The 24,848-nt window shown below is 28.1% G+C and overlaps 1 protein-coding gene and 1 long non-coding RNA gene across 6 annotated transcripts in view; one reads left to right on the top strand and one right to left on the bottom strand.

Annotated features, from left to right (window-relative positions):
* Positions 1-16,033, bottom strand: part of LOC105153240 (uncharacterized) — a 354,849-nt gene extending 338,816 nt beyond the window's left edge. For 3 of the 5 annotated variants that reach the window (XR_015547195.1, XR_015547194.1, XM_087412646.1), the window contains exon 1: positions 15,776-16,033. Coding sequence is in view for 3 of the 5 variants with exons in the window: in XM_087412646.1 (XP_087268772.1) it covers positions 15,776-15,802 (27 nt within the window). In the remaining 2 variants the exon portion in view is untranslated. The remainder of the gene's footprint in view (positions 1-15,775) is intronic. The other 2 variants (XM_011067967.2, XM_087412647.1) reach the window with 2 other exon arrangements.
* A 116-nt stretch (positions 16,034-16,149) lies between these two features.
* Positions 16,150-24,666, top strand: LOC147907461 (uncharacterized). Its single transcript, XR_015547199.1, has 5 exons — positions 16,150-16,232; positions 18,387-18,739; positions 18,889-19,132; positions 19,215-20,293; positions 20,361-24,666. It is a non-coding gene; the product is annotated as an uncharacterized LOC147907461 (long non-coding RNA).
* The last annotated feature ends 182 nt before the right edge of the window (positions 24,667-24,848 follow it).

A 24,848-nucleotide genomic window follows, 5' to 3' on the forward strand; every position in this document is an offset into this window, starting at 1 on the left:
AAAAGAATGACCTTAATTTACATTCAGATACTGAAGGATTGCATCATATCTATATAGTGATGCTAGAAAATTTCTCTTGACTTATGTAATAACCTATTTAGATTTATAGTTTATTAATTTAATTGACAAAAGTTTTATTAGTTGACGAAAATGTAACAATTTTAACAAAATATGTTTTATATTGAATTTTTTCTTTTTCTTTTTCTTTTATAATGTAATTCTTTATTTTAAAATATACATTTTAATATTTTTTACAATTTTTAATTCTTATACAATATTTTATTGCGGTTCTTATTGGTTTGATTTAACAACAATTTACATATGTTTTGTTCTTGATAATTTGCCTTAATGTTTACCGTATAACTTCTTACTTCGAGAATAGTTCTGAATAGTATCTGAATGACACGTCGTCGTATATGGACGTGTGTTTAGAAAAATGTGTGATCTTTATATTTGATTTTAAAATTTCTACTTTTAAGTTTTAATATATTCAACAAAGCTTCAGGACATGCTTCATGTTCCGTGATGGTAAGTCATTTAAATTGTTTACGCATCTATCACTCTAATAAGATTTTTTCTAAAAATGTCAGATTAACAACGCTGCTAAATCTTTGTCAATTTGCGAGTGACTTAAGCATTATGGACATTGAGCTAATTATACTTGTATTATTCTGAGGAAGACTCAAAAAGAGTCGAAACGTTCAAAATAAAGAAGACACCACTCCAATATCTGATTATTGATTGTTCACTAAATAATTGCGCCGTTTATCATTGTTGACTCTCTCATTAGCCTACTATATTTATCTTTTTGTATTGTTTAAAATTCGAGAATCCTAATATAATTATTGTTATTGTTAAAATGTAATAAATATAAAATGACGGGCATTGAAGGCGAACATCGAAAAATAATTAAAAAATTTTTTCTTTAAAATATTGTACTGCTCAGCAGAATTGGCACAAAAGTGCATGAGTCTTTAAATACATTGATTTCCAAACAAATCCATATTTTGAACATTTTTCTAAGTTTTTTTTAAACAAAGTTTTAAAAAAATGTTACAAAACGGATAACTTTTTCTTGTAAATTCAGTAGCTGATTCCTGATCGAAACAATATTTTTTACAATAATTTATTACAGTATTTTAAGATTAAATTTGGGAAATTTAGGGGGATTATTAATGTTTCAGATTGATTGCGTTGAAAGTCCGACAACCATATCAGCACGCAATTATCATTTTTAAAATTAATTTATTTAAATGAATATATATAATAGTACATCTTAACATTCAGACCGTAGTGGCGCTTCGTATTTAAAGTAATATATTTAAATTTTTTGTTCTTATTTTTATATAATATAATAAAAATGTGTATAAAAAACTTATCTTTATTTTTAGTTTCCTGTTATGAGATGCCACCTCATATAAGGAAACCTTTGTATCTCGTATTAGGAATCCTTTTTTTTTGAATGATCAAAATTGGCGCTTTTGATAAAAAATTTCACATACAACAAAATATAGCTGTTATCTACTAATTTTATTAACTACTAATTTTTGATGATAAAACTTAAATATATTTCTGATAAATTTGACATGAAGATAGAAATTGTTATAAATTAAATAAGTTACAAGCCACTAAAAAAAATCTCATAATACCTGTAGGCAACTTTACATGATGAGAATGTCGAGATTTATTCAAATATTTCATCAGTAATTACATAGTTATTAGTAGGTAATTATGTTGCTATGTTGAAGAATAACAATCAACATTTGCCGGATATGTGCATATGACTTTGTCGTTGATTGATTTCCGGATTTGTTTCACAATATTATCTTTTTAAGAAATATTTAAAATTTCTACCAAGTCAGTCACAACAGATTGAATTATTTTTGCAATACTTATATTTATTTATATTTATTTATACTTATATTTATTTATATTTATTTATACTTATATTTATTTATATTTATATTTATTTTCTAAAATAATATCTTCAGTCTTATTGAAGACGCTTATAAAATATTAATATTTATAACAGGACCGCTTATATAAATAAATCAACTAAATACAAGTCAATTATGGTTAAAGTTAAATATTTAGGGTAATCAATATTTTTGTATACATTTATCTCGGAACTTTGATTATACGTCGCTTATATTTGAACTTGCATCAAATTTGAGATAGTAAGTCTCGAGGCTAGTTATCTTCGCTAAATTAAATTAAAATTTGTGAAGAATTTATTGCAAAAAATATTTTTATCTGTGAAAACGTTAGTCTCTGAGAACAATGCTAGCATTGTATACATGAAATCCAAATTCAATTTCTTGCTTAGGTAACATTTTTTTGCAATAAGTTCTTTATAGATTTTAATTTAATTTAGGGAATTTTATTAGCATCTTAGATTAATTGAGTTACAAATCCGAAAATCATTAGCACACAATCATAGTTCTGAGATAATTGCATTTAAAATACATATTGACATATTTCCCTGAGCAGTGAAACTGTTTAAAGAAAAAATTTGTTTAACTATTTTCCGATGTCCGCCTTGAACGTCCGCCATTTTGTATTACATTTTTTAACTCAACATTATGTAACTCAAATTTGATCTTTATAGCCATCAAAGAGAATATTTAAGCTTTAATTTGAGCTATGGTGCATTTCGATACAGTGCATTTCGATACGGTAATTATTCATTCAGTTATCGTTATTTGAAAACATTAAAAATGTGTACTAAAATTTAGGTTCGTTTTCTCACCAATGATTGTATATACTACTGTGATTAAAAAGTCTCCGAGCTTAATTTTTTTTAAATTGCGAGAAAATTGTAAATTAAATCCATTTGTTTTGCTAAGTAAGGTACACATGTCCTTCACATTTGGTAAAAAAATCACGATGTTCCTTCAAGTCATTTGAGAATGACAATTGTTTATGTCAGTGAAGATTTTTGTGCGCGACGATTTTTATCAAGCAAAAATTTGTTTGAAATTTTGCGTTACGAACGAAATTTCGTTTACAAATGCATTCATAATGTTATGCTCATCGCTATTTGTTGCAATCATAGCTTTTTGCAACATTTTGAATGCGTTTGTGAACGAAATTTCGTTCGTAACGCAAAATTTCAAACAAATTCTTGATCAATAAAAATCGCCACGCACAAAATTCTTCACTAACATAAACAACTCATTCTCAAATAGAGAAGCATGATTTTTTTACCAAATGTGAAGGACATGTATACCAACTTAGCAAAGTAAACGGATTTGATTTATAATTTTCGTAATTTTTAAAAAATGAAGTTCGGATACTTCGATCACAGTAGTATATCAAATTCTTCAATCTGCGCGCCAATTAAATTTTCTATCTCAAAACTCAATTCTAATTAAACCTGGAATAATAATATAACAGATTAAATTGACAAGTAACTTAATAATTATGTTTATTTCATAAGCATCTTAAAGTAACAAAATTTATTGTGAAAAATATCAGTTGGATAGCGTTTAAGGATTAAAAACTTAATTGGCATGTACAGATTGTGGAATTGAATATATATTGTATTCACTCAAACATTAATTTTTTAACCAATACAGATTGTGTGAGTATGTATATATAAATTTTATATTAAAAGAGACAAACAAACGTTTCTGACAATTTGATGATCATGCACACGCAGATATCGTCAACCTCAATTGTTCATGTAAATGCACATTTTATTACAATTAATTTCTTTATGACAGTACCTATATTGTCACGTTGATTTAGTTTATTGAATTTAATGAATAACCAATAACAAGATGTGAACATGAAAACATTTTACCATATTAATTTTCATACAACATTTTTAATGATTCTTACTGCGATATTCATGATGATATTTATAATTAATTTATGTGATTATTAAGTTTATTTATATATTTGTTTATACTGAAGAGAAATCCAAACTAAAATCGAAACTTTTATGTGTCTCTTTTAAAAAAGAATTTATAATTACACACTCACATAATTATTCACTCTGTGTCGACTCTTAAAGGCTACTTTCAATTTTTGATTTATTCATTAGGGCCTTTATTTGATTTATTTAATTATCTTTTCAGTTTTATGTTTTTGAAAACAATAATTTTCTAATTTTAAAACCTGTAAAATATGTGGCAAACTGAGATATCTATATGATATCTATGCCATAAAAGTAATATGCCGTAAAAATATAAAATATTTCCTGAAATACTTAGCTGTGAACTGCTGCAGCGCGCCTACAGCAATTTTTGATAGCCGAGTAATATACCATTATTTCAAAAATTACTTTACATTTCTAAGTGACATATCGAGCAGATATCTCAGTTTGATGCATATTTTACAGGTTTCAGAATTACGAAGTTTAAAAAAATCAAAAAAAGCTATCATTGTTATATATTATTTTTAATAACATTTAAATAAAAAATATTGCAAAAATACATTTTTTAGACTAATTTTAAAGAAATAACGGAAAAGTAACGAATTGTTATTTTTTAAGTAACGATGACTGTATATGTGCGTGTATGCGCGCGCGAGTGTGTATGTGTGTGTGTGTGTGTGTGTGTGTGTGTGTGTGTGTAACGAGTATACTTTTAAAAATAAATAACTATTAGGTGTACAAATAAGTTTCCGCCGTTTGACAAAAGACGGCGCCACTAGCAAGCTATGGTTAAAATTGTATGATGTAAAACATTATATCATAAGATTGGACATCTGTCAACAACATAACCTTGAAATATTAGCGATTTTGTATCAGCACCATATGTTTTTTTTTTGTGCGAAAATGCCGAGTTTTGAGCCGAATAAGCGTCATTTGCGGGAACTTTTGATTTACTTCTTTAATTTGAAGAAATCTACAGCTGAGGCTCATCGATTGCTTGTAGAAGCATATGGTGAGGCTGCCTTAAGTGAGAGAAGTTGTCGTGAATGGTTTCAAAAATTTAAGAACGGTGAATTTGACGTCGAAGACAAAGAATGTAACGGAAGGCCGAAAGTGTACGAAGACGCGGAATTGGAAGCATTATTGAATAAAGATTCGTGCCAAACGCAAAAAGAACTTGCACTTACATTTTGACTTACATCAATAAAACATTATGTATCGTTCTTTCACAATAAATGCTTAATTTTTGATTAAAAACGGAAATTTATTTGTACACCTAATATACTTGTAATAATGTAAACTGTAATAATTTGTTAATTTTTGACTCGGTAATGAGTAACTGTAACACTTGTTACTTTTAAGAAGTTACTTTCCATTTCCTGATCATTGATAATTATTTAAATTGAGCATAAAGATTTAAATTGAGTATAAAGTATTTAAAAAAATACTTTTTCTATAAACCAATTGTCACTGAACATTCTGACGTTTTTGAGATTAAATTAAGGACTTCTGATTACTTAAATTTCAAGTTTAATATTTCGGATTTGAGCACAAATGATTTTTAAATTAAGTAGCATCTTTATATGGCATGAGATGCAAGCTCTTTTGTATCTTGGAAAAGGTTTTCCGAAACATAATGTGGAGAAAATTATGCATTAAAAATACATACAATACAATATTTTTAGGTTAAAAATTATTGGTGCTAAAAAATTTAGAAATAATTTAATCCCCTTAAATAAGAAATTATGATATTCCGGCCAGTATATATCTAATATTGAAAATATAATTTTATAATATAATTTTATTGTACCTACCAGTAACTAAGTTATTTATGAATAATAATCCACAAGTGCTTTTCATGCGAATGGAGGCAATACTGTAGTGACCATGAACATAGCGGATTATTTGGAAAAAATGGAATCAATGCTCTCAGATTTTGACACGTACACGATTGTGTAAATAGTGTTATATTGTAAATGAAGAAATAATGAGGTGGAAGTCTAGCATCTCATTATTTTTTATGAATTTATAACGGAATCTGAATACAATGAATTAATTTCTCTAAATCTAATTTTACCACGTGCATATGGATGTCCTAAAATAGGATAAGTGATCCAACAATGGACTATGTAAATTTCAGAAGCTTATATTATCTCTTTCAATTATTGAAGATGGTGAGGATTTACAAAGCTGCGTTTTTCTTTCGTTTTGAGTAAAAACGCGTCAAATGAGTATATTTTTATTGAGATTTTATTAAGTGGGAGAGCATATTCTAAATAATCATTACAATAAATTATTATTTCGAAGGTTATCGTAAAAAAGATTATGTGGTCTACAAACAATATATCATGGTTCATTGTTCACTACATCAAAATGATTTATTGTAGACAAAGTGCTTTGCTCTTGTATTTTTTGTTGTCTTAAATATCTTACTTGTTTGGAATGTACGGCATTTTTAGCAGGCGAGATTTATGCCTAAAGCAACACACAAAGTGTGCAAATTGGATTTAATGCACTAAATGTAATAAACGCATTACATGAAATATGTACCTCTTGTAATAACAATTATAATATATGTAGAAAGACCGTAATTATTATTTATTACTACGTATATTTATCATTCTAAAACTTTGTAAATATATTTTATAAATCAATTATATTATTTTTACGCATTTTATTTATAAACATTATAAGTTTTTAATAAATTATACCCATCTCCTGCCGCTAGCAATATATTCCACTTCTATAGGATATATATGGCAAAAATGCAAGGTTTCAAAAAATTTTTTTAATACGAAAAATAAGTATTTCAGATTTCTAATATTTTTTTCATAATAGTAAAGTACAAGTTTTTACTAATACAGTTCATTTACTTTAAAAATAGTAAACAATACTTAATAAATTAAGTATTTTTTATTAGGTGCCGTGTATATATGGGAGTTATTCTAATGACAGCTTATCAGGTACTTTATTAGTTGAGAGCATTTCTAAATTTAATATTTCTAATGAAGACGTTCTTTTATCTTTCGATATAATTTTGATTATGAATGTTACAGTTAATTTGATTATTGAAGGTGTAAAAATTAGATGAAATTTGATACAAGGTAGTACTAACATTCCCTTGAACGTGTTCATTGCAATAAAGTTACTACTTAATTCCCTTGTTTCTTACGTTCAATAATAGATTTTATAAAGATATTTGGAGTTCCTATAGGCTTATTTGTATCTCTCATAATAGCTGACATAGTCATGTGTATGACTTAGAAACGTGATGTCTTGAAAAATTATCTGTGACTCCCTTTTTTTTAGGTACGTCGATATTTCACTCACTATCAATAAACCTAACATTGAATATTTGTTAAATATTTTTAATAATTACTATCCATGACTTAAAAGAGGGATGCTAGACTTTAAAACCTATGTAGTTGTCATTTAGAAATAGGGCCAATTTTGGCCATTTTTACACTCTTTTACTTTGGAGATAGATGGAGCACTCTTAATTTTTTGGATGAATTAAACTATGCACAATATCATAATAATATATGATTAGTGTTAGAAATCTTCGTTATCAGATCGTTATTTAAATTTCTTCTCTAAATATTAATACAAAAAGGAGGCATCATTTTGAGACTAACGGATAGAGTTCTTCTCTCCCATTCAACTTTCTATCAGAAAAATTTCGATAAAATCATAAGAATTCTTTTAAATAATAGTTATCTATTAAATATAACTTTCTCTACCATCAATAAAATATTACATAAAAAATTTCAATTAAAAAAAAATTAAATATTTTTTCAAAAGAGTTCATACTTAAACATGAAGGGATATAAACAAGTTAAAGAAATTTATCCTGTTTAAAAGGATGAACTCCCTATTCTGTTTCATTATAATGTCGTATACGAAATAAATTGCAAAATTGCTTCGTATATGGGACAAACAGGTAGAATCTTAAAAGCGCGCATTAAAGAACACAGAAATCATATCAATTAGAACATGACACAACATTCAAAATATTACTGCATAGACTTGAATTCTCACATGTAATTAGGAGAATTACATGCATGCAATTGGGAGAATATAAATATTTTAGATGAAGAAGAACTTTTACATGAAAAGTTGACATCTGAAATGATTTTCATAAAAAAACGAATAAATGGACATTGAAAATGACATGGAATATCTGATTCTATATACAGGGTGATTCGTATAAAGTGACTGAATGAATTATTAACGAAATTTGAAGACATATAGAAAAATCAAAGCTATTGGAGGTTGTATTTCTTATTCTCATTTTTACGTAAAAATGAATTTTTAGTGCAAAAATGAAAATAAGATGAATAATCTTCAATGGCCTTGATCTTGAAATGTTATTCAGGACATAATCCTGAACATTCAAGAGGTTTTAGCCATCGATCGGATACTTTACGTAATGCTAATGCCTGCAGTACTATAATATATTATAACTTTCGAGCTCTATAACTCGAAAAGCGCTCAATGAAAATAACTTTATTATAGTGTTTTGGAAAACTCTCGACATTGGTTATTAGATTCTGGAATTAAAAGTAGGGTGTTCCATTTAAATAAATGAAGTTCTCCTTGAAATGCTCCCAGCGCATTCGTCCATAAAATAATTACTTCCACTATGTGATGTCTCTCTTTATACTGAAAATATTGGTATAACCATTTTTGCATATGTCTTCAAATTTCACTAATAATTAAATTGATCACTTTATACGAATCACCCTGTATTCTAATTTATTTACAAGGATGCTTTCCTTTCTTCATCATCTTTATCAATATTTATACGTACTTTAGCTTTTGATTGCATCTTTCGTATGAGAGAGAATGAGAGAATTGTTATGTTTTACTGAGCGACTTGTTTTGGCATCTATCATATAAGTTTGATCTTTAATTATTGATTATGTATTATAGATGATTGTTTAATTCTTTGAAAAAATTTTCTTAGTTAACTTGTAATTAAAATGAAAATATGTTTGGACATTAGATTTTTCTCACGTCTGTATTTTACAGGACACCGTTACATATCGCAGAATTCATTTCCTCTTTATTGTATTTTTTTAAATTTGTATTTTTGTATGATCAATTTAATTAATTGTATTTATATATCTTAAACGATTTTTTAGCGATTTTGAGAAGAATCCACAATATAAGATCGAAACATTTATTAATGCATTGCTGAATAAATTTATTACACACATACATCTTGCGTTTGGCTCTTATAGACATTATTATTCTCCGATTTATAATTATTTTGAATAACAGATACTTTACATTTTGCTCTAATTTTAACAGTTAAATAAATAAATAGTCTATGTTACTATTAATGCAGATAAGATTTTATTGGCATAATTGATACTATTTTGTTGTATACTAGTTGTATATTTATATCGTAGATGAAGATATATGATTTGAAATAGATTTTGCTATATTTTCTATTGTAATTTCTAATGGTTTAACACAATAATTTTAACTCTCTGTATATAAGTTCTTTGAATTAATCAGCTCCCCATAAAAAAAATGTATTGTATACCCTATTTATTTTTCAAAACGAAGTCAGTGTTATTTTCATGAAGGCGACTTGGAACAGGAACCGTTTTGTAGATATCTCAATAATGTGTCTGCGTAATTTTTGAACGCACTAAACAATAAGATAATTAAGGAAAGCAACAGTATACAGGCACGTGAAAAATAATGTTTGAGGTTAGACCGTGATATTCTTATTACGACCGATGAAACTAATATGGAACCATTAGTTTCATACTTGTAAATCCAAAATATGGAATTCCATTAAAAAGCTAAATATTATTTAGATTAAAATTTTTAAGAAAATTTATATTTAAAAAAAAAGTGTTATTTAATTAAACCTCTTGTTACAAGCTTCTGCTCTGAAAAGCCATACCTTCCCAACTTATAATGTTAACGAATGATCGATTCAATTCTAGAAACCATAATACTTTTAAATTCATTTAACGATTTTGCAGTATGTAAAAGCAATATTAGAGTTTAGGGAATAATATTAGAGTTTATTAATATTAGAGCAAATAACTCAATTTTATAATTCGATAAAGTCCGACACTAAATTAGAAAATCGTTTTGATGAACAAACGATTCAATTACATCGTGACAGTTTTTCAAAATTACAAATTTACGAAAATGATACAGCATTGCTTGAAAGATGTAGTGCAATTTTTACAATCCCGAATTTAAGGACCTTTTACACGCCATTACCCATGTACATGCAATTTATTCGCGTTTTTTAACACTTCTTGCATTGTGTCCTGTTTAAATGAAAAATCATTTTTTTACTTAAGATATGTAAAAAGTTTTTTTCGGTCAATAATAAAAATGTCAAGGTAAAGGTAAGTACATCATCAATGGATCTTCTAAATTAATTAATTCATAACAATTATACTTTTAAGCCGAAAAACAAATTATACAGTGCACATAATTTCGAAAACCTTTTAATTTTAGAATATTAGTTTAAAAAAAAAATATTTATTTTGAGACTAGAATAAAAATTTATTATTATTAGTTTATTTTTTACGATTATTTGAATACGTTGCCATGGATAGACCACCGGTTATCCATCATTGGAGCACTTGAAAATCGAACATTAAACAATTTCACTTCAAAATTAGATAGATAAAAAAATAGAGAAGATTTACTGAAAATGTGATGTTTATTAAAGTTGTTCTTGAAAGAATTCTTATATTTATGTATATAAATCTTAAAATTTATAAATTAAACAATACATGTTTGTATAAAATAATCGAAAAAATTATAAAATAAAATAAATATATAGATATCAAATATTCAATTGCTCAATCGATCAGTTGTCTAGCACATAAAATTTTCTATATAAAGTAATATAAATTTTTTAAAAACTTTAGAGTAGATGTCTTTCTTTTTTATCTAATCACCCATGTGTTATAAGATTGGCACCGCATAATACAATGTAATGAATCGAGCAATTCTATTATCACATTCTAAGTTTTATTAAAAGAACTTCGAAATTTGCATTCATATTTTTTTAAACAATGAATATTCGTTAGATTTAATATTTGAACTGTTCAATACAAGAACAAAAAAGTTGCTTCCAATAAAAATTCCACGTAAGACAAATAGATGACAACAATGTTTCCGCCAATAATAAAAAGTTTTTAACAAGAAAAAGTTTTTTGTACTTCCATTTATCCACAGAATCACAAAGTCAGCCACATGCATAATTAATAAATCAGTATATAGTATAGATTATAGATGTATTAACAAATTGAATAAATTTATAAAAGCGCATAAAGACAAAAAAATAATTTCTAAGAATAATAATGTAATTTGTAAAATCCAATGTAATAATTATGACGTTTCTTGTCTGGGACAGACGAAGAGTAACAAACTCACTACCAGAATAAATGAGCATATTAAAAATATAAGCTTGAATCATCTAGGCATTCGGTTATAACAGAACATATATTACAATATAATCATAATTTTGATTGGAAGAATGTCAGAATAATGGATACGGAATCAAATTATAATAAAAGACTCATTTTGGAAACACTACATATAAAAGAATAGTTAAATGGTATAAAAAAAAAGACATCGAATCTCTAGATGACATATATGTTTATCTGTTAAATTTAATTACTAATAATAATAAAAACGACAGCGCTTAGTTTTTTTGTCTTTTGACATTTTGACATACATATGATATTATTTGCGTTTATACTCTCTTAGTCAAGATCGATTTTGCAGTAAATATAACCGATTCTAAATTCTATACATTTTTAATAGACTCTGCTGCTAACTTACCATTATATATAATTTGTATTTGCCTTCATGATTAATATAAGTGTTGCATAATCTTTATTCTTTATTCCTTGATAATTATTTAATTTTGTTAATTGACATTATAAATTTAAAGCGGTTGTTATTTATATTTCGTGTTTGCTTTTGTTCAAATGAAATTTCTATATATACTCGTACATAAGTTATTATCGTAATAATTTATTATCGGTTTACCATATAGTTTTTAAATTATTTGTTAAAGATAGTTATTAAATTATTTGTTAAAGATAGTTTTTAAGTTACAAACTATAGTTTCTTTATAGCATCAATTTTGATGATAATTTATTTTATTCAGTTTATCTACCAATATTATTAAGGATTACATACAATCATTTATATAATCTGACATCAAGCTACATCATTAATACGACTGGAATTTATTCTTTTATTTATACTGACTATCCTTTCTCGCTATTAGCCGATAAATTGATTCGGAATCATAACTCTTCACTACATCGTTTATTTATAAATTATTATTTATCAAGTTTGACTACATATGATATGATTGCGATATACCGTCCTTTGTAACACGAAGGTGAGATAATCCTTAGAAATCTATTATATTATCTATTGTAACTCGAATGTGAGATAATCTTCATAATATATTAATATAATTAGATATTTAGCATTCATGCATTTCTGCGACTGATGAGGACTAAGTATAGTCGAAACGTTCCGTTAAAATTTATCGTCGGAAAATTATAATTTGTGATTAATAAAGATTATTTGGTACACTTAACTATAGCACGTTCAATATACTTACCTGGGTTTTACTATTTTTTAAATTTGTTTATAGAGTAATTTATAGTTTTATAAAATATATTAGGTGTTGGAATTAATTCGTAGCGTTTTTTAATGAAAGAATGTTATTTATTTCACATGAGCATTAAAAAATACATTAATGAAAGTACTTCCCATCACTTGTAAAACGCTACGAATTAATTCCAACACCTAATAGTATAAACTTTATTTAACTAAAATATAATATAAACTTTAATATAAACTTTTATAATAAAACATAAAGAATCGTTAATAAAATAAATAATTGCATATGTCTTTATTACCGGATTAGCAAGCATTTATTATGGTCATAATTGCCATATCTAATTATTCCATACAACGTGCTATGGATTAACCGTTGTTAATTTCTACTTATGGAAATGTATCAATTATCAGATAATCTATAATATTATGCCTAAATATAAATAGTTGCCGAAAATAAAGTATCCCATTTTAAAGCGTATATCTTCAACTTTAATAGACTATTGAGATTAATAAAGTATATTTCCATTAAATAGTTTCAATAATCTTTGCAAAATCAGGGAAAATAAGATCGAAACGCACAGAAATGTACTCTACGAAATTGCAACGTTTTAATTTCTCCACTATAAATAGCGCGACATCACGTATAATAACAAAAATATTTAACTGATCCGTTCGTTGTACCGATCCATCGATGGCATACTGATCCTAAATTATATGTGACATTGTATATTCACGACATTGCCAATCATTTAAATACGGAGAAGTTCATTAAAAATCATTTTAAAATCATTTTATTTTAAAAAGTATCACAACAGTTCCTTTTGTCATGTAGAAATTAAAAGGATATATGGTAAAAAAGATATAAAAAAATTTATTAATTTATCCCATCTTCTCCCCTTTCAATCAACCCTAATAAACATTAAATTTTTAAATTTTTTTCCATCGGCTCATATTCTTATGTATTTTGGCGTTCTGAAACAGAACCTGATGTCCAGGTTGCTCCATCACATTATAATTTCCTTTATCGAAAATGGTTGAATTTTTCAATATTTTTAATCTACTAGCTTGCATATTAAAAATCAGGCTATAAATGGCTTTATAAATACTGGAAAATCGAGTTATTTTCTATTGATACAAAAACTGTAACGTAAAGTCATTTTGTTTAAAAAAATTGAATTTGCCTCATTATCTTTTTGAACTTTGTTGTCATTACTGTTAAAGCACAATTAATGACCATCACAACAATTCAGATATATTAATTAATAAGGAAAAAAATTGTAAAAAATTTTTTAACTTCCTCTAGCAATTTATAGATACGGATTTATGGATACGGATTCAACGAAAATACATTATCTCATGTCACCTGCACTGCGCCAAATCATCTTTATCTATATATTCTAAATTTTGATTATTGAGGCAATGTTTCAATACAATATCAATTCAAGAATAGTTGGAGATAATTCGAACGTTGTCTTACTAATTTAAATTCAGAACATGTACAATTATAATCAATATACAATAAGAATAGCGTCAATTATTCTATTAAAATTTTATTTGTATTAACACAATGGTAATGAAACATTTACTTAACATTTAAAATCGGAATACGGTGTAAAATATTTTTCAAATAGTTATGAGCGATAGTGTATGTTCATAATGGTCACTGCCACTTAGCAATTGTATCGCCTTTATAACTATTTTCATACCGAAATGAATGCAAAAATTGAATTCTAGAATAATAGTACAACGTCAGAACCGTCGAATGCCTCCAAAATATATATTTGAGTAACAAACCTTTTAGATCCGAAGTAAAAAATGCTTTTTATTGTGTTTTTTATTCAAAGTTTTTAATTTCTTCGGTCATTTTTATCTCTAAATTTTTATCTCCATCCTTGTCTTAAAAAATGTCATCATATATTGTGCATATAGATATAATTATAACGTCATAGGGAAGAATGTGCAATATAGAATTGAAGCGATATATTTAAATAGAAAGGCAATACATAATAAAAATTATGCATGAGAAATAAAAATTCTTGCAAAAAGTATCAATTCAGGCAAAAGAGAATCCTGCGTGTATGGACCTATCTGATCAGCGTACTTTGTGTTCGCGAATTCTAATGATATAATAGAAAATATTTTCTCTCGAATGATCGACGATAATATATAATTTTTTTTTCTTTTGTCTGAAGCAATATAAATATACAACATTCCAATAACGTTCAATTATTTTTTTAGTAAGTGAGTAAAATGATATTTCTATCGAAGTATCATTTCTCTCATGATGCAATGATTATTTAATGGATGATAACCAAATTTTCGTGCGTCTCAAGAAAGAAAAAATTAAGATTTTGTACCAAGGGCACGATAATAATCTACATCGGAAATACTACAAGAAACTTTCCTTTCTGGCGATCGAATAATGGCAAAAGATTTTTATTTCCCTTTCCGTATTCACCTGTGCCTGACGCTTTTGCTTTTTTACCCTGCATCACGCGATTCTTTATTCAATTTTCACAGCACATAGTATTCTGTTACATATAAAAATAAATGTTCTCTTGAACCACTTGAATAATCCAAAAATTCACTCCTTTACACACTGTATTCACCTTCCTTTCTTCGTAAAGAGAATTGTCTCCATTTCCTGCCGAATTTTAATGATTTTTAATAATATATGCAAAGCCGCAGATCTCTTTACTTTGTTACTTAAATGCCGAGAGATTCTTCTTCTGCCAAAGATTGCACTACATTTATTTCTATTTTCCCATTTATTTTTCGAGGAAAGACGTTCTCATTAAAAAAAGATGTTTCCACCGTTAATAAACAAAGTCTTTTAATCATTCGAATAAGAATAAACTCGTAGTGTATTCCGTCGTATACCATCTTTGTCTCCATTCACACATTTTTCTCCAGAGAATATCTTTATCCCGTTAAATTTTTACCTCGAAATTTTGTACGTGTAAAAATATATTTATATTATGCACATTAATTATATGAAAATACTCTTTGATCATAGTCGCGCTTACGCATCTAAGGAAAGAAAATAATTTTTCTCTTTTGCCTCTATTAAATTTCTCATAAAAATTTGATACATAGAATAAATGATCTTTCTTGTTACTCGAGCAAGATAGAATTATTATATCGCTAAATTTATCCCTCCCGAATCTCTCGCATGCGAGAGACCCGTCTTAATGCTTAATCTATTCACGATAGTTCGTGATCGTTCCATTGATATCTTCCACAAAAAATTTTCGTTATACAGACCATCAGTGTCAACCGCGTAACCACCATAAGCTCTCAAGGATTTCCGCAAAATACTCCATTTGCCGGAAGTCTTCCAGCTCGGTGAGAGATGGTCACATATAAACAATTTATCACAGGAATATTTACGTTATCAAACTTTTTTCTTTTTATTAAGCACGGAGACTAAAAATCAACCGCGTAAAAACGAATACTCAATATAAAACATCCATCGCGACGTCGTGCCATCAACTGTCGGCTGCGCCTCAACAGAACCGACGGGACGTCGGACGCGACGGCCGAAGACGTCCGAGGACGACCGACGATGCTTCGTATTGGCTACGTATAGTCATCGTTGAAAGTTCACTGCAATATCCTGCGTGGACATCGCACGGAGAATTGCGTCTCGCTGCAACTTCACTGCTCGTCGATAAAAAGGGAGAATATCATCGTTTTGTCGTTTACGTAAGAGCATATCCAGGTAGTAAACTGTAGTCATTTTGACATCAATAGTTATAGTCATTTTTAATTATTGACGTCATGTGATATATTGAAGATGTAACAATGACGTCATTTATTTATGACGTATTTACAACGTCATACTTATTGACGTCAGATAAATGACTAATCGATGACGTACTGGTAACATTATTAGTGATCAATTAATAACATTATTCATTTAGGTTGTTACTAATACGAAAATAATGACGTATTTTAGATGTTGATTTATTTGACGTTATGTAGCTGACAAATCCATGTCATTTTTACGATGATAGGACTTTAGATTTATTAAAAATTTTTAGATTTATTAAGACCAATTAATTATGTCAAATAGACGATACTTTGCAACTAGGATAATTAAAACATCGGAAAAAATATTCGCATGAAATCATACTTGCAGTCGCTAAAGTTTCAATGATTTCTATCAGAAAGAGATATGAAAACTCGGCAATCAAAAACTTTTTGTTCTTTATAAATTTGTAATTAAAATCCTTATTTAAACAGATATAATATGTAATATGTAATGCGTATATGTGGTGTGTAGACACGTTTAATATATTATATTTACTATTGTTATATATTTTGAGAGAATTACATTTTAGGGTTAATGAGAAAACTTCGTAGAGAGTTACTATCCTCTTTATTAAAGTGTAGTCATAGTGCAGACCTACACATGCTTCTTAGAAGTGACCATTAGTGATTACCCAGAGAGAAATGATAAATCGATTTGACATTGATCCAACGTCGATGGCGTTTACGACTTTTCCAAGTCGAGAAATGGCAATCAGATCGACATCATTTACAATCTTTGATAAGTTTTTGTTAAATCCTGAAAAAAATTTTAAAGTTGAATAAAATTTAAAAGTTGAATAAAAAACTAATTTAATTTAAAGTTGCATTAAGATATTAAATTAAGTTAAATTACAAGTTAATTTCTTGAAGTATTGTATGCATTAATCGTTTTACATTAGAATGTAATTTTAAAAATTAGATTTTGAAAATCATTTTAAATAACAAAACAAAAAAAAACATATGTAAATATATTTTATATATAATTAGAGGAAAGATATCCATATTATGAGATACCGAGTTAATTTTGGGTAAATGCTAGAAATTTATGGACAGAATTAAAAAAAATAATAGGTCATTTTGAAGGGAATTTAATAAGCTTTAAGATAAAGTTATATAAAATTTATATATAATTTAAATTTCATTTTTTTTTTGAAAATTAAAGAAATGTAAAAGTGAGCAAATCGCAAAATAAAAAAAATTGTGCTCCTAATATGAGATGTCTCGATAAATCGATAGTAAAACGCAAAGTATATCAGTACTGTAATTGAAAAATTTATTTAATGTTTTTTAAATACAAACAAACACATCCAGGGTACGCGAAAAATGAATGTGCGATACATTATACCCAGAACTAATCTTCAGATAGTTGAAATCAAGCATCGCAGAAATAGGCACGTTCATTCTAGTTGCTTTTTTATTATTGTACAATAACATTTATACTTTAGCACTTTTTCATGACATGGGAGCATGAATCTTATATTACGATTTCCACGCCTTACGGTTTTACGATCATCTATCTAACTTCTGTAATTAAGCAATTCAACATATCCCGTATTTTTCTATTAGTATGACCTTACTCTATCACTACATGAAGAATTTGTTGCCAAATATTTACTTATTAAAAAAATAAATTGTATTTAAAGACTCATCTCAATGAAACTTGAAGACATCCAAATTCTAAAATCTTTTTTTACAATGATTACGGGCATGATCTAATAATGAATTTTCTACTAAATAGTTTGTATCCAATAGTTTTGTATCCAAAAACAATAAATTCAAAGTGGAATAGATAGCGTCTATTAGTTTAGCAGAAACGCCGCTATCTCATATTAGGCGCCTATCTCATCATAATAGGGGGCTTTTCTCTATATATATTTTTTTTATGAAAATTTTTTTATTGACAATTAAAATTTCAAATTTAATTATATATAAAACAGAAAATTAAAAATTATTATTCAGCACTAAGAACCGCTATGACATAGACTTTCTCGTGTTTTAATTTCATCATATCCAATATAGTCTATTATTGTTTAAATTATTTAGACAAACGTTTAAATTTTAGATGTTTGGGGGAGATTCGTTTGTTCACAATGGATGCATCTAAATGCGCGACTGTTCACTGAGTGACGCTATTGACGAGCATGCTGCTAACATAAGCTATTTAGAAACAATAGTTTTAATTTATCGCTTATCTGTGACGTTACACTTTGACAATTTTGATTGATCGCATGCATATAGCATGCATGTGAATATACTCTTTATACCATTTCTACAGCGTCTAATGTATAACGTATTCTATTTTTTTTTATGACCATCCATCACTATAATAACTGTCATCATATTGAATTGTGCTATTCAATAAAGGAATAAAAAATTGTTAATAATCGATCATCAAAAATGAGTGAAAGTCCATCGGTAAATATTCTATAATGTGATTTTTCATTTATTTATCTTACTATTTGAGAGTTTTGTGTTCTCGAGAAATCTACTTTTTAATAATTTATTAACAATAATTTTCACTTATAATTTGTTAATAAATTATTTGTTCACCAACATTCCATTAGATTTAGCTAGGAAATGTGCCAAGAGATGGAAGTACCTCGAAAGATGGACATTGATTCCAAAAAAAGAATTTTTGAATGCTCTGGATTTTGTTTTGGATTCGGCTTCACTTGGATTATTTCATTTTTAATGGGGAATTTCTTAAGCAAAAAATTTGGTGCTCCAATGCTCACCTCTTTCTCCGATTATCGCTAACTTATGAAGGATCTAGAGATGCATTGAAGAAGATATCCCATTTTATTTTAGGTATGTAGATGATATCGTTATGGCTGTACCATCTAGCGAAATTCATAAAATACTCACAAATTTTAATTCTTGGCACCCAAAGTTACAGTTCACGATGGAAGTGGTTGGAAATAGAATTAATTTTTTAGACTTGACAATCATTATTAATGAGAAAAGAATGTTGGAATTTGACTGGTTTCACAAGCCTTTTTCTGGACGTTACTTGAATTATCTTTCAACACATCCAAGTTCTCAGAAGAAAGACGTAATAACGGGAATGGTTGACAGAGCATTATTACTTTCAAGTCCGAAATTTCATTACAAGGACATGAAGTTTATAATCAATATCTTATTAAATAATGACTATCTGATTGATTTTATTTTTAACATCATCAATTCACGTCTAAAAATGATGTTTCATAAACTACGGACGAAAAGGAATAATGTTGATAGCGATACTACTACTAAAGAACGTCTACCATGATTCGTTCTATCTTATGTTCCATTAATATCCGAGAAATTTTTTACTATTATGAAGAATATTAACGTAAAATTATCCTTCTTCAATTTGAATAAGCTTAATAAATTCATAAAAGTACAGAAGAACAGTCTCCCAAAATTCTCTAATAAAAATATTGTGTACAAAATCCCTTGTGAAGATTGCGATGCGTCGTATGTTGGTCAAACAGGTCGAAAATTATCCACGAGAATATCTGAGCATCGCAATCATATCAACAGCAGTAACAAGAACCAATCAGTGATCATAGACCACCGACTTGGTTTTAATCATGAATTTGATTGGGAATACCATATGTTCAAATTCTTGATAAGGAAAGATTTCTCAATAAATGTTTAAATTCAGAAATGCTTCATATATACATGCAGAAAAATGGACTTAATTTAAAAACAGACACAGAATGCTTGCATTATTCTTATGCTTATTAGACAAGTTAAAACAATATTAAGATTTAAAATAGTTATAGGTTGACTCTCTTATTATTATTTATTGTCATTGCTTGTTTAAAAGTCCCCTTATCACTTTGTAACGTTTCAAATGACACGTCAAGATGAACTGACACGATATTAAGGATAAATTTGTGTTAAAAGGAACAATTTGTGTTAATTTATATCTCATGAAAATTGTGAATCAATGTTTGCGAACTTCTTTGTTTTTTCGTTGAGGTGAGTCATACAAGTATTACTGATTTTAATTATTGAACTAACAGTAAAATGGTAACAATTTATATAGCGTATTGATTACTGCATTTCTGCCAATCTGCGAGTGACTTACTTTCAACGATATATATTCTACTTTTTCACTGAAGATGACTTCAAAATGCAACATTCGATATAATAAATGAAGACACCGCCAATACTTGAGTATTATCTACATCTCCTAATTCTTCGCTCTTACATCAGCGTTAGACTCTTATTAGCTTTGTTCTAATTATTATTTTAGGATTGAGAGTCCTTATTTATATTTGTATATATTTATGTAATTAGTAATAAATTATTGTTTTTACTTAATTAAAAATGCATGCCCTTATGTGTTAATAATTTCATTGTACAGATTGAATGTTATTGTTCAATCAAATATTCTAAAATTATTTTTTCGAACGCTTAATGAAATAATAACATTTACAATAAATATAAATAAATATAAATATAACAATAAATATAAATATGGTTTAAAATTCAAATGGTAAATCAAAAGAGTATACACCAGACATCGGTAGAGAATATTTTATATTTGTAAAGTGACCAGATGCAGTGCACATGAAGTATGGAACATCCATTATGCAAAAGTTATATATTATCATTTTTTTTTTCGAAAACCGACAAACGCTAAAAAAACGAAGAATAAAATAGAAGCAGGCATTGTTGATCTGAGACCTGTATTATTTTGAATTCTTTTTAAATTTCTTTTGAAAGTTCATTCAGATAGTAAGAACAAAACAACTTTATGTGAAAAATTTCTAAATTTAAAATGACATAGATATATATTTGAACGTTAAAAAAAGAATAAGCGAAGATGCAAAAAGTGCAAGCAACGCAAATAATCCTATGGATTTGAAAAGTTTTGAGTTTCAATATCAAAACTTTTTATTCGTTACTCGTTAAAACCCATTCTTATGCTACAATCGTACGTTTTGAAAAATATCTGTGAAAATTGTGCCATTTGTAACACTCAGTTGTTGGTTGACATTCACTTGTGGCAGTCCATTTCAGTGTTTTTGTAAAAATGGAAAAAGTCGTATTATCAGCGATCGCTACAACAGAAATTTATGAATTGCAGTTTTTCAATTGATTAACTACCCACTGTATTCACCAGATTTAGTCCCTAATGATTTCTTTTTATTTATTAGGGTTAATATTTGGAGGGGAAATCTTCATCAAACAAAAACACTGACATCGACTGGTACAAATAACTGTCAAACAATACAACTGAGCGTTCAAAATAGTTACAATTTTCATCGGTATCTTTCAAAACATGTATGATTGTAGTATCAGAATGAATTTCGACGAGTAATGTCATTTTCATATTGAGGCTCAAAACTTTTTAAACGACCCATATAATGTCTAATCAGCATCTTATGTAAATCAATATCGCGATTTTATGCTGGATATTCATTAGCGGTCTTAATGTCTTATTCCATGCTTATTCTGTACTGTGTTAATATATTTTATGTGCAATAGAATCACAGTAACTTAATAACTTCTAATCCTCTCGCTCATCCAAGTCCAAAAGTAATATAAAAAAGAGTACACATTGAAAATCCACTCAGACGTCCGAAAAAAGAGTACATATCCGGGAAAAAGAGTACGGATGGTCACCCTAGGGGAAAGTGGGGGAATTGTGCACAGGGGATAATTGTGCGCATCCTGGTTTGGTACTTTTCCAATGAATGAAGACATCACCGTGGTGAAATTTTTATCAAGAAGTCATCCTCAAGATATAACTACAAAAGATATGACGTAAATACATTGCTAATCAGAGACATACAAAAAGAAATCACATCTTTTCTTGTTATTTCAATATTCAGGAAATAAGATGATAAATCCATTTCTAATTTGTTTGCTTAAAGTTGCATATGTTATTAAAGTACATTATTATGAGCGTCTTTTGAGCTGTTATATTTATTAAATTTGATTATAGTCCGAGAGACAACGACAGATTGTCATTATTCCACGAAGGCTGAAAATTTTTTATTTTAATTATTTAGCAACTGATTAATAAAACAGTAATCTTCCATTTCAATGTTACAACAGGGCATAAAATGAGACAGTTTAAAAACCTGCAAAAATTTAGAAAAAAACTTATACTACCAAGCGTAAAACTTTTTTCTTTGATTATTTATAATGTAAACATAAAAATAAAACTCATCTTTCATGTAGCAAACACAACGTACTATGTCTACCATCCATATGAACCTCCAAAAAAGGGATAAAATAGATTTATTCCGCCAAAAACTTCGCTGAAATTTCGTTAGTGCAGAGTGCATTTTATGTATAAATGAAAATTCAGTCTTCCAAGTATCAGATACAACAATAATCGTCTTCTAAACAGATATCGCGCGCCGACCCGGCGCTTAAGCGCATGCCACACATTTACTCGCTTGGAAGACGGCTATGTTGTACTTGATATTTGGAAGACTTCCATTTTTGTAACTTCCATTGAATAAATATTCACTTATAAAAATATATGCTTTGGCGATATCATATTTATGATGTTTTTTCTATAATTTGTTCAAATATAAAAAGAAGATATATGAAAATTGTATATAAATTCGTTATTTATTTTCTCAGCAAATTTCTCAATTATAATTTTAATTGAAACACAATTGAATGGCTAATAATTACGAATAGAATTCCAAAAGGGTGAATTCCCGATTTTTTTTGTCGCTTGACATACTACTGTATTTTGGTGAGCTGATTACAAATATGAAAATTTGCGACAAGATCATTTTCAAGAGAGAGTCGCTACGCATTTTCAGGATGAGAGTCGCTATATGTAGAAGTCGTGCGCTCCCAAGCAAAGGGAAGGGAAAGAGGTAGAGTGAGAGTCGCTACGCGTGGAAATCGTGTGACCCCAAGGGGGGAGGTGGAATGAGAGTCGTTTCACATGTAAGTAGTAACGCTTAGCCTGATTGCGCGGCAAATGACCAACTTTTCACGACTTTTCACGCGAAATGCGTCAAGAAAAAAGTGAAAAAAATCATTTTTTAATCATTTTTTAAATATTTGATCTTGAAAATGATCTTGTCGCAAATTTTCATTATCATATTTCATCACACCAAAGCACACCAAAGTACGTCAAGTGACAAAAAAATCGGGAGGTTCACTCTTTCGGAACTCCATCCACAATTATAAATACGGTGATTAAAAAAAAACCAATTCTCGTGAAATTTATAAAAAAAGTCCTCAAGAAAAAAATATTGTCATCACACAATTTTATTAAAACTCGTATTTTAATTGAAAGTTATTCAATCATCTAGGGACAAAATCGATGAAGTCGCATTCATTCATTTCATCACCAATATCATCATCTGAAACGCGATCATTGTCATTGTTTTCATCGTTGTCATCTGAAGCTTGTTCTTTTCGCGCAACTCATCTATAAACAGAAAAAAAAGATTGAAAAATCATAAAATACATATTTTATTGATATGCATGTATATATAAAATATTGTTTCGAAAATATCTTATGAATTATTTTATGAATTTTTTGTTTGTGCATAAAAAGTAATGAAGTCAAGATTTCTAATTTGTAATTTAATAGAAAGAATGAAATGTTCATTATAATTCATTACTTTGATTTTTTCCGCATCAGACTCTATACTTATTTTATTTACTGATCGAGGCAATTGATCACCATCATTTCAAAATGTATTTTCCTTCACATTCCTCCCAATTATAATCAAGTGGCGAAAATTCTGTTGGCTGTGCAAATTCGATTGGCGGTCAATTCAGAGAAAGGAACTAAACAGCTCCTACAAGCGCGGTTAGTCCGTAGGTTAGTTCGCGTCGCGGACTGTGATTGGTACGCGATAGCTTATTCTTGTTCTGAGAGATTATAAGCGTTGAGGTGTTTCGATCGGATTAATTTTTCTTAAACCTCGTGCAAGATGATAATGACATGATGGGAACGATTCCAACATATGGGAACAATTCCTTAACTTCGCATGGAGCTATCCTACCTAGAATTTCATTTCGCAATATATCGAAACACGGCACACGCCACGCGCCTCACGGGTACTTCGACATGGTGACACCACGTGTCACGCGATGTCGGCATGACAGAATCATACTACGTCCAATAAGTTTCTCGCTAGGAATATTTGCAATTAATTAATAGAAATACTTTAGATAAACAATGTGAGATTAAATAACGAAAAATAATTCAGTGCGAAACAAAAAAGAAAGTAAAATTATATTTCTACAAAGGGCAGAACATAATATTTCATTGATTTTGTCCCAACATGATAGAACAACTTTCAATTAAAATACGATTTTTAATAAAAATGTGTGTAAAAATATTTTTTTCTTGTGGACTTTTCTTATAAATTTCAATGAAAATTGATTCTTTTTTTTAATCACCATATTAAATATTTGTAATTATTAGCCATTCAATTCTGTTTTAATTAAAATTATAGTTGAGAAATTTACTAAGAAACTAAATCACGAACTTATATACAATTTTCTTATGTCTTCTTTTCACATTTGAATAAATTATAGA

Source organism: Acromyrmex echinatior, chromosome 13 (assembly GCF_024713525.1).
Source record: "Acromyrmex echinatior isolate Ae372 chromosome 13, ASM2471352v2, whole genome shotgun sequence".
Taxonomy (NCBI): domain Eukaryota; kingdom Metazoa; phylum Arthropoda; class Insecta; order Hymenoptera; family Formicidae; genus Acromyrmex; species Acromyrmex echinatior.